General features: G+C 37.6%; 1 protein-coding gene across 11 annotated transcripts in view; it reads left to right on the top strand.

Moving 5' to 3' along the window:
• LOC131077819 (calcium-transporting ATPase 5, plasma membrane-type) overlaps positions 1 to 12161 on the top strand; it is a 270864-nt gene that overhangs the window by 16270 nt on the left and 242433 nt on the right. For all 11 annotated transcript variants that reach the window (XM_058015409.2, XM_058015396.2, XM_058015413.2 and 8 more), the window contains 2 exons: positions 388 to 519; positions 660 to 755. In XM_058015409.2, the coding sequence (XP_057871392.2) occupies positions 388 to 519; positions 660 to 755 (228 nt within the window). The remainder of the gene's footprint in view (positions 1 to 387; positions 520 to 659; positions 756 to 12161) is intronic.

Below are 12161 nucleotides of genomic sequence, written 5' to 3'. Positions count from 1 at the left end.
CTCCTTGTATACTTTTTTCTAATTTGGAGTTCTAAGAAATAATCTTGTTTAATAACAAGTTGAATTATTTTGAAGGTGGGGACTTAGTGTAGAATGCATTCTAGTCTATTGTAATATTTTCATTTGTACTATCCTATTTTGTGCTTATCTTCATGTGTAATGTTTTATTTTGTGAACTTTTACTCTTATCTTCATGTGTAATGTTTTATTTTTTGAACTTTTACTCTTTTAGTATCATATGTGAACCATGATTTAAAAAATGAACCATAAACATACAAATCACATACAAACAAAGGACATGTATTCTGCCTGAACTTATATAAATCGTCACATCATAGAGTTACTGTGTTTTAAGCTTCAATTTCTTACAGTTCTTCTGTTTGGTAGGTTTCAAGTATTGCTAAATCGCTAAGATCTAATTTGGAAGATGGACTAAATGAGGATGTTGATGACATGATATTGCGGAAGGAACATTTTGGGGAGAACAATTACCCAAGAAAGCATCGAAAAAACTTTTTTGTAAGTAACCATTGGAATGTAAACACCAATGGAATTTTTTTGGTGATCTGTTGATGGAAATCAGTAGTTTTATAAATTATTTTTTAGCAAGATAATTTCTCTTTCTAGAAACAATACTGACAGCATTTGATGCTTTGTAGGTCTTTGTATGGGAAGCTGCTAAGGATACAACACTTATTATTTTAATGTTTTGTGCGGCAGTCTCTCTAATAACTGGGATGACTTCTAAAGATGAAGTAAATTTTCTTAAATTTAGTCTGTCAAAGTGCTATTCTTTTTTCGAACCATAGTACTTATTCAAAGTATCAAAAGAAAGAATTTCCATGGTTTCAGTATGCAGATTTTTTGTTACATATTAATGTGGTGAATACCCAATGAATACCGATAACAATCAACTCTGTGCTGAGTACGTTATCTTTCTAGCTATAGACTGCTATTTAGAAGAGGACTAAGGACATTTCCCAGTGATCAACGTACATCTGGTCTATATGCAGGCCAGATCCAAGAAAAATGCAAATGAAAAATGAAGAATGATTTAGTGGAGAAATAACTTCCAAAATTGTTGTCAAAGTGAAATTGTTTCATCATATTATTAAATTTAAATCACAGGAAGCATAAAAGTCAACATTATTTCTTAGGTGTATGGTAATGGGTGTGTCACATCTCACCATTTCAAGCATAATCCCACTAGCTTTGAATAAAACTCAGTGCAAATAATTTAATTATCTCCATCTCATACATGTAGAAGATTAACAGATAACACTCATTCACATTCAACTTCTAAACTCTTGTGAACACCATGAAGATACAAAGACTGAGATAATTTAAACAAGAAAGGAAAAGAATTGAACAGTGACAAAGAGATTTAAAAGATTTTGAATGTTCCCAGCCAAGGTTGGATAAGCAAATCTAGACCAGTGCCCATCCATTACAGAGTCATAATGTAACTGCTCTTTCCATTAACAACCTATACACAAGCTCAAAGGTCATTAGTTCGTGACTGCCTCACAATAATGAGACCAACATTTGGAAATACTATTAATCTACTTACAGATGCAAAATTTAAGCACAAGATCCCTAGAAATCAATTGAAAACATATTTAATCTGTTCCTTGAACAGAGGTAAACAATTGAAAACTCATCACAACAAATGTGCAATGCAAATCCTACAAATCCTTGATTATTCAGATTTTAAGAACCCTGACTTACATTTTGGAGACATTAACAGCATCACATATATCTAATGTATTCACAAATTGAACTTCCTGTCATTAATAGAAAGAAAGCTACATTATCATTTGGATTTCTGAAGCATCAAGACTGGATTTGCATTTCTGCCCGTTTTTCCAATCTGGAACTGAAACTGGAATCCCTACAAATGAGGAAGAAGAAGAATTAATAGAGAAGAGGGAAGCCCAAAATCTGATCCTGGAACTGATACCTGTCCTCTTCTCAATCTGATCTGCAACAAATATTTTCTCTCCTTTTCTTCCTTTGCTCTTCCTTTGTTTCCAATCTGCAGTCTTCTTTTTGTTTGCAACAAACACTTTGTCTTTTTTGTATTTGTTTATCTCCCCATGGAAAAATATTTTGCCTTGAGTAAAAATATAATGCAACTATACGTTTAGATTTTTCCATACAAAAATATTTCACTTGAAAAGAAAATATTTAATTGCAATACTTTGTCTATGTTGACAAAATAATTCCCCTTTTTATGCACATGTGAGAATGTTTCACTTGGGTGAAAGTAATTTTTATTTGCCCTTACTTATAATTCCACTTACCCTTTGAAAATGTTTCACCCGAGTGAAAACATGTATTCTGTTGTTGCACTTTATTCTTTTACCAGTAAAATGCTCTCTCATATTTGCCTTTACCCTTCCCGAGAATCATATTACCTTGATGGAAATATATTTGCAGCTGCATTTTATTTCCATTTGACAAAATATTTCCCTTTTCTTATAATTCATCTTACTTATCACCCTTGGCACAAACATTTTCACCCTTAAGTGAAAACATTTTATTTTGGTATGCCATTCTGTAGGTAAAAACAGCTTACTTAATGACACTTTCACATTGTAGTTGCTATTATTTTCAAATGAAGATAATAATAATTCATCTACATCTTTTGCAATCTTTGTTAAAATTACACCCGTGATACATAGGCAATCATTCTGCTAACATCAACCTCTGAGAAAGATGTTTAGGCCGTTCAAACTTTTCTAAAAAAATTGCAACTAAGAAAAGGTACTTTCAACATTGTTGGGTCGTTTTTCCATTCACAAAGACATTTTTGAGCTTACCGGCAACACAAAAATGCACAAAACAACAATAAAACCATTTCTTATAGATGAGAAAAGGTTTGGGCTCCATTTAGAATGTATAAACCTTCTTGTACAACTCAAGAATGGCCTCAAAAAGCTACCCAAAACCAAAAAACGTGAATACAAAACATTCCAGCATTGATTCAATTCAAATCTGCTATTAAAACACTCAATCCTCTGTTCAAATTTACCGTTTGGCATTAACAATGTTTGTTGAGTTGCCGTGCAACTGTGTAGGTCATGATTAACATATCTGGGCCATTTTTCAGCTTGCTGGCACTCCAAAAATGATTAAAATCCTCTTAATAATTCTTCCAACTCATGGACAATCATATTGGCAACATTCCAGACACAAAAACTGTTGGTGTTGGAAATAAGCCACACCCGGACCGACGATGGACTGGTCCAAGAGGGGCCAGTAGCTCAGTGGTAGAACACTCCAGTAGCATATGGAAGGTCCTAGGTTCGAGTCCTAGCTGGTCCATGTCTCAACCTGGTATCGGAGCTAGGTCCAGGCTAGGAGCCCCAAGCACACGAGAGGTGTGGCTTAAGGGGGGGTGTTGGTGTTGGAAATAAACCACACCCGGACCGACGATGGACTGGTCCAAGAGGGGCCAGTAGCTCAGTGGTAGAGCACTCCAGCAGTGTATGGAAGGTCCTAGGTTCGAGTCCTAGCTGGTCCATGTCTCAACAAAAACAACACCTTTTGGCTTGTACATAACCCAAAAGTTTGCCTTGAACATTTTGCATGTGGCTTAACATGACTTTTGCATTGATTTGAACACAATCTAACAACCGCTAACTCGGAAGTTTATTTCGAATGCTGGTGGTATCTTCCCCTTGCTGTGCATTGAACAAAACTCCTTTATAGTGCTCAATCCTCTCATATTATTTACTTTCTTATGCTGCCCACATGAATCTGTTGATAGGTCTCAAACCAATAACTTTCAGTCACAAATAAATACCCGTGACCTTATGTATATCACTCTTTTGAGGCCCATAACAGCTCATGCATTTATGAAAATGATGTAACGAGCCACCAAAAGAACTTCAAATCTGCAAATGCGCAACTATGACACAGCTCTGAGTCGCAATGATCTTTAAAACATATTCAAAACTGTTCCAGTCCCTTTTTTAATCATCCCTTTTCCCAAACCATTCTTTTCAAATATGTTAAATTCTTGTTTATTCAAACAAATCCTTTCTTCGCTACCTACACAATAATTAAACACAACTTCTAACATTTTGGAAATCTCATGCATTAGTGAATACAAATGTTGTCTTCTCAAGCTGCATAAAACATTTGTAATATGAACTTTGAAATCACAAAATCACTCATAAATCATCGCTATTCTACAGGTCACAAAATTTGTGAAGAATACACAACAAAACAAGCATCGAATGATCAAATATAAGTGCTCAAAGACAATAAGAATGAAACCCCATCTCTGTGAAATCCTCACTGCATTTTTTTAACAGAATGCTCTCATGTTTGCCCTAATAAACACACAACTGCAGTTCTTCATTGGCATTTCCTTTCACAGGATAGGGTTTCACCTTGCACTCCCGTGCATCTCTTCCAAAAACCTTGAATTCCATTGCGGGGTAGTGGGGAATACACACATCATACCCTGCGGCACACATCTTCGCCAGACCCTAAACTCTTTGCAGGAGAAGGGGGGGGGGATGACTTCAGCAAAGTTTTAATCTGGTCATTTTATTCACTATATCTACGTGGGCCCGCAATGACTTTTAAATTTTCCCTTTTCCTTTGCGGGGTAGCAGGTTTCATTTCCTTTGGAGATATTTTGATTTGTTTGCTAGACATGAACTACCCCAAATGCCTGCACCGTGAACATACCCAATTGTTTTAAAACCCAAAGGGTCCCACATCATCCAATGTATTTCACAATAGCATATGTGGTAATAATTTTTAAAATATATTCAAATCATTTTAGAATGATTCAACAATCTCCATTTTGACCTTCACTTAGTGGCACTCTTTTATGTATTTAAATCACAAGAATGGTTTTAGAAAATTTTCCCTTTCACTGGCCTCTGAAACCAAATAAATTTGAATACATTATTATTTAAATCAAACATTGATTTAAATAATAAACACTTTGAGACTTAATTAATCCAAGGAGCAGATAATGTAAGCCGGGTCTCGTGTGGGCCTGGCTAATGTTTTTTTCATTTTCATGCAACTGGGCCTGAAACCATTTGAAATTGAAGTTGCTTGCATTTGAAGCCAAATGGGGAAGTGAGTTACTCTTATACTTTGATTTCTGACACATTTTTTCCTGTGACCAAACTGAGCTTGTTGGACCTGGAATTGCCCTTGAAAAACTAACCAAACATTTCCCTGGAGCCATGAGAACTGACAGACATGCTGACTGATGATAGGGGAATCAGATTGCCAAATGGATTATCATGACGCAATCTAGGTTATAAAATTTTAATGCCCAAAGTTGACTACTCAAGTGTTTCAGAAACTAGACAAGTCAAAACTCATCTGAACCTTGCTAAGTAGGCGCTTTGAAAAAATAACGAATTTCATCCTAGGAATCCGCCACTGGGTGGAGAAGTTTATTAAGGTACAATGAGAACATGTGCTAAGGGGATTTTGCTAACTCCATTTCTTTTGCAAGATATTAATGGTCAAAGTTGACCCTTCTGAAACGTTATGGAACATGCAGACAGCAAATTTGAATAAATTCCATTTGCTTTTGGCATGCAAAAAATAGCAAACGAGGTACTGAGGCTCTGAAAAGAACACATGAGTACGTTAATATGAGGGCAATTGCTAACACCAGTTGGTTTGATATGACAATCATCAGGCTCTAGAATATTAGTCTCCGAAGTGGGCCACTTGGGCAGACAAAACAGGGTGCAGACAGCAAACTTTCCCGGAGCCCTCCAACTTGGTACTTTGAGAACTCATCATATCCGATTCTGGGAAGCTGCAAATGGAAGTGCACACTTACTTATGTCAAATAAGTATATCTACCTAGTGGATTTTCATGACGAATAATTGGTTTCAAGATATGACCCTCCAAAGTAGGCAACTCAGAAAGAATTTGCAGGTGTGTTTCTGAGTGCGGCAATCAACTTTCTCATAATAAGCACTTCATATTTTGCCAAAACATGAAGGTGCTAACTGCTAACAACGTGCACAATTGTCAAACCAGCAACTCCATGAGGTTTTTTGTTCTCAGATGTTGCCAAATATGTTCTTGTGTTACATGCACAATTGCCAAACCAGTCAACAAAAAGCAAGGTTTGTACACATATCTGTCGGTTCCAAAGAGATTGTGGGAACCTATTTCAATTCACTTCCTCTTAGGCTACCTTTCTACCAATTATTTTTAATAATCATGCTATTGTAGTAGTTGATAGTTTCTCAATAATGGTGATTTTGATTCATTGTAAGAAAGCAATCTTATCTCTAGGAACAACTCAATTGTACTTTTGACATGTTTGCATCCACTTTGGGATCGTATAAACTATCTTATTTCATAGAGACAGAAGGTTCTTGAGCAATTTTTGGAAGGTGCTTTGGTCTATGGTAGAAACAATGTGGAACAAGTCTAATTCATTCCATCTCTAGGCTAGTGGACAAATAGGAGTGGTACACAAGATGGTGGTGCATCTTCTTAGGGTGTACAATTCAAAGAAGCAACATACTTGGGATAGAAACCTGCCTTTGCCTTAGCAATTACAATAGAGCTTTGCATAGCTATACTGCACACAACCCTTTTTGGGTTTGCTTAGGTTTCCAATCATTGGCATCCATTGACATAGCTTATCATGTTCTGCCATCAATAACAACTCCTTCAGCTCAAAAGGAAGGTGACAAAACTGTTCAATTCATTAAGCACATTTAGCACATTCAATAGCAAGTGCAAACTATTCCACAATAGGCTAATGTGAAATACAAGTAGCTCCACAATAAGCATCAGGCATTGCACACCTCTTGCATTGCGGATGAAATCTGGCTATGCTTTCGGAAAGAAAGGCTAGCAGGACCTCACTGGAAGCTTCACCAACTTTGGTATGGTCGCTACACCATCACCAAACAAGTAGGAGATAATGCTTTCAAGTTTAATTTGTCTTCTTACCTTGGGTTGTATCAAATCTTCAATGCCAAACTTTTGCACCTTTACTTTCCAATTCTGTTAGATACATTAGATGCTGCAGAAATTCTTCAACAGATGAAGATAACTAGAGATTGCAGAGTTCTCGTAGAATTGGATCAATCATTACTGCAAGGGTCAGCTGGACATGTCAATCAGAGATCCCTGTCTTCTATATCACCGAAGGAAGTGAAATGCTTTACCAGGGAAAATGGTTTACAAAGGTGCAGGTTGCCCATTTGTTTCCACATCTTTAGCTGCAACTGCAGCAATTGGTACCATTGCTCTTCAAGGAGGGGTGACTAATCCAGGATGGTCTGGGTCACTCGATCACACTGCTAATCGCAGGTGTTTCTTGACAAATATTGTGCTTTGGTTGGTAGTTTTCTTATCTACTCAGCCTCACGTGTCAAGCAATGAGTCCTAACTCAACTTTTCTTTTTCTGATTTTCTGTCATCGCATCACTACTATAGTTTCTATTTATTTCTTGTTCCTTGGTTTCTTGCAATAATGAACTTGAATTTTATAATATGAAGAATGTCCATAGAGGTTGAGGTGTTATATATGCTATAAAATCAAGGTTCCCAATTTCTGACGGCAAGCCTCACTGGCCACTTAACCAAATTCACCTTTCAAACACAATTCGATCAATCCTTTTTATTGTAGACAAATGATTTGAACTAGAAACTCATAATAGATTTATTTTAACCAATATTAAGAACAAACAAATACTCTGCAATTTTCGTACACATTGAGAGAGGTAGGAAGAATTTCAAATCAAAAACTCCAATATGGATTTGTGACATGGGATAGAACAAATGTCCACTGTTATGTTTTATCAATTATAGAGGTTTCTCAATCAATACATTGGCAGCATTCAACAATAATCTTCCATAGTCCATTGAAACTTGAAGGCATTCATTCCTTAGACCAATGTCTCCTTTGCAAATAGCTTCAGTGGTTACACATTCACAGTCCCACGCTTCCTCCAACTATTGGCCGCCTTCAAATAGTTTACTAGTCGCTTCGGTTTCCAACTGTCAACAGATTTTCTTTTGTCCCTTTGATTCTTCCTTGGAACTTTCAACTTCCATCCAAAACAACTGCCCAACTGTCGATGCAAACTGACAAGTAACACTGTTGGGTTTGGAGGGAATAACGACCAAAAGCAGTTAAAACCCCCTTTCAAAATAAATTCCTATCACTCAGGCAATAGGAGATGAGAAGTTCCCTTGCTTTCTGTTTTCCAAGGCGACAGGAGTAACTGGAGATTTGAGATATGCTGCAACACAAAATAAAGAACACCCACTCCAAACAAGAAAACAAAAACCAACCAAAAACCAAAATTTCACAATAGAAATAAAACCAGAAATTGCAAGAGCAGGATGCCTCTGCATCCGACTTCTCGGGTGGAACGAATTCATGAGCTGCTGCTCATGAGATCTGCAACTGAATGACCTAGGTTATTGATCTCATCCTTTGTGAGCCAAGAAGCATCTTCAACGGAATGATTGCTCCATTTGACGAGATGCTAAAAATAATAATGCTTACGGGTTTTCTTCAGCAACTTCTTATCTAGAATGCATTCTATTTGTGGTTGAGCAGAGACGATTGCAGGCTGATTTTCTAGAGATGAAATTGCTATCTCAATCCCATCCTCTTCTACATCCCCCTTATATGGATACAGATCGGCTACATTGAAAATGGGAGATATGTTTAGATCTGCAGGGAAGGAAATCTCATAAGCATTGGCAGAAAATTTCCTAAGGACTTGGTAGGGACCTGTTGATGTGTGTTTTAGGCACATAACATTACAGAATAAATTACCAAGATAGTTTACCCTTTCTTGAACAAAATCACCTCAGATGCTAAGAATGAGATCAACTAAAATGATTCCAAGGTTTCTACATGTCAGGTCTTGACGAGTGGGTAACTCAATGGTCAATGTGAATTGCTGTGTTCACTTGGAAACTTACGCAAATGTTTGGATTATCATGAAGATGCGGAATAGGTGTGCTGACAACTTAAGATTTATCAATATGGCTCTGGATTTACTTCTTACTAAAAAAATGAACAAAAGGAATAGGGTTTAGGAAATCTATTCTAAGCCTAAGAATGTAGGAAATGATGAACGGATCTAGTGGAATCAAACTAGGCGAGGTCTCACAAACAGGTATTGACACAAGCTTAGTGCAATTGTCTAAGGTATACTTAAGGATTTTCAGACTATCACCATCAAACGTTGACACCATCCAAGTTGATGTTTGTCAAGGGACGCATAATAGTTGAAGTTAAGCTTACTTAAATTTCCAATTGACCACACAAGGTGGACTTACCAGCGGCAAGAGGCTAGTGGTATGGATTAAGGATTCCGCACAAATAAATTCAACAAATCTTTCACTCAATCTAACATACATGAAAATAAATTCTAATCTAAAATTCTAATCTAACTTGGAGGAATTGAGAACCATGAATGCAAACACAACACTTGAAGAGCAAAATCACCAACAATTGAACAATGATTATGATTCAAATAGCTGCAACATATACCAACAATTCTACAAAAACTCTCTCTTACAAATGAGAGACAAGGCATATATACAGTCTCTTACAAAAATGGATGGCCAAGATTGATCCAAGATCAACGGTCGAGATCATGCCAACAAAACCCTAGAATTGCCCTAATTAGGGTTTACATAAAAATGGCGCCACCTACATATGGCCCAATAAAAAGATACCTAGTCATCAAATAGAGAATCTTCTAGAAGATTCCTCCTTGTATCTCTCTCTCTCTCTCTTAGCATACTCCAAGAATCTAGCCAATATTGAATCTATCTCCTCCATGGAAATGCTAGGCAAGGTATCCTGTTGTAAATCAATCACGTCCAATGAATCCGAGCAAGCATCCAAAGTGTTCTCCCAATCTGGCATGAGCTTTTGCGAACTATGAACATGAATCAACAAAGAGACCAAGTCGTTTATCTGACTCTTCTTCAAAGAGTCCAATTGGCAAAAATACATAAATTTCATCTTGTCTCTTAATTCGGCTAAGTGTAAACCACTAGCATCATTAACATCAACACCCAATAATTCCTCAATTGAGGCAAGGATCTTCATTTGAATGTCCTAAATCAATCCCTCCATCTCCATACAACTCGACTGGGCATTCTCATAAGTTGATCTCTTCATGGCTAATGAACAATACCAACCATGGAAATCGTATCTGTCTCCATTGTGCACAATGTTCTCGCTGACCAAGGTGGAATTAGGAATCTTCTTCAAAGCTTGGAGGGGTGGAATAGTTTTCTCTTGAATAGGCCGGAATTCTTCCCAAACTCCCTCCAAATACTGGATTCTAAATGCGAGCCCTGTTTTCCTATCATATGCATGGACAAACTAAGTAAGGAAATCATCTGCCTGCTTTCTTGTACTCTCAATCCACTTTTCCACCTCTGAGAGTGTATCTCCCGCTGCCTCATAGTGTGAATGTATTCCATGGTCAACTGCAATAGGGGAAATAAGGGTGGGATTTTCACGCCTTATCCCTGCAATATACTATCTAAGTCTGATATTCTCTTCTTTGTACTTTTCTTTCTCCACAATCTCTCTGTCTAACCTTGCATCGATTGCCTTGAGGTTTTCACCGACCTCTTGAAATTCTTGCTTTCTGGATGTACGACCAAGGGCAACTGAAGTGATTTGGAAATCCATAGGAGTAGCAATGTCCGCTGTCATGCTTGCAATAGGAACAACAATTTGCGCAATCCGTATTCCTGTCTCATCTCTAGCTATGTGTGACAAAATCTCCGCTTTTTTGGGCTCTTTTTCCTTAGCACTCCTAGCTAGGTAGTCATCAATAGGCTGTACCTCTATCATTTGTTTGCTTTTCTCCATACTTCTCATCAGCCAATCAGGAATAGCGGCCATCTCCATACCATCATCGAGGCACATTTCTCGATCAAGTCCTCTCAATGCCGAGATAACATCATCATCATCATCAGGATTATTCCTGGTCCAATCGTATACCTCATTTCCCAAACTAACTTTGAAAAGGACAGTAGGGAATCTCGACTGATCATCATTCTCATTTGGAGGTACAGATGTCGCTGTGGCATGTAACTCCTGAATATTCCCTGGTAGTATCACTGTGTTGGAACATTGTTGGGTTTCCTTGTTTTGCTCTGTTACTTCAATCACTTTAATTGATGAGACACTGAGAGGTGGTGAAGGAATGATAGGTGGAGGAATGATAGTCTTCAGTTTCTTCTTCATCTCCTCAATTTTCTTCCCTCTGGCCTTGACTTCTCCTGGTGTGTTCTTCCTTCTCTTGGGAGCTTGACTCTCTTCGTCTGCATAAATCTTGACATCACTGATAGTCCTCTGATCATCCTCGAAAGTAGACTCTTCCGGCTTCGTCCTTTCATAAGTGAAGGGAACACCCATATCAACTAACTTATTCATCTGTATATCTACCCATGCACGGGAGAAACTCAAGACCTCTCTCATTAATACATTAAGGTCAATCTCTTCTGACTCTGACCAATTAGGCAATAGGATTGCCTTCTTCATTTCATTCTCATACTGTGGATGCGTATGATCTCTGTTATCTAACACTTGATCAAGAATGAGGAAAAGTCCACACTTTCTCATGAAATCCACTGACATTCTGGACCACATTCTTCTCTTCACTGCTTGCTCGTCCGTTAGGTTGGCCCAATAATCTTCTATGTCTACTTTGTGGATGAATTTCTCTCTCCTAATCCTTCCAACTTTCTTGTCTGGATCTAATCTTTCTCTTTTCTTATATGTAGCAAATTGATAGAATGCAAGCTCCTCATTCACAGTGCTGGCGGCTAAGGCAGACCGACAAACCTCTGACGTCTTCCCAACTGAAATAGGGAATGTCATGCCTGTCCTATGCTTCTCTCTTTGAATGACATCGAACTCTAGAAGCTATCTCACCACTTCCAACAAGATCATTCTGTCGGTCGGATACCTAGGAAGTCTATAGGATTCATATTGAAACCCATGAATCCTAAGGTACATGAAAGTGGGAAACTGAATATACCACAATCCATATTTTTCTATTAACTCTGTTGCCTCCTTGGACAATCTTTTATGGATTCCGCCTTGCAACATCCATGTGATGTACATAGTGAATGCATCATTCACTCTCTTATA

Source organism: Cryptomeria japonica, chromosome 6 (assembly GCF_030272615.1).
Source record: "Cryptomeria japonica chromosome 6, Sugi_1.0, whole genome shotgun sequence".
In the NCBI taxonomy this organism is placed as follows: domain Eukaryota; kingdom Viridiplantae; phylum Streptophyta; class Pinopsida; order Cupressales; family Cupressaceae; genus Cryptomeria; species Cryptomeria japonica.
This window is presented reverse-complemented; position numbering and strand designations above follow the sequence as displayed.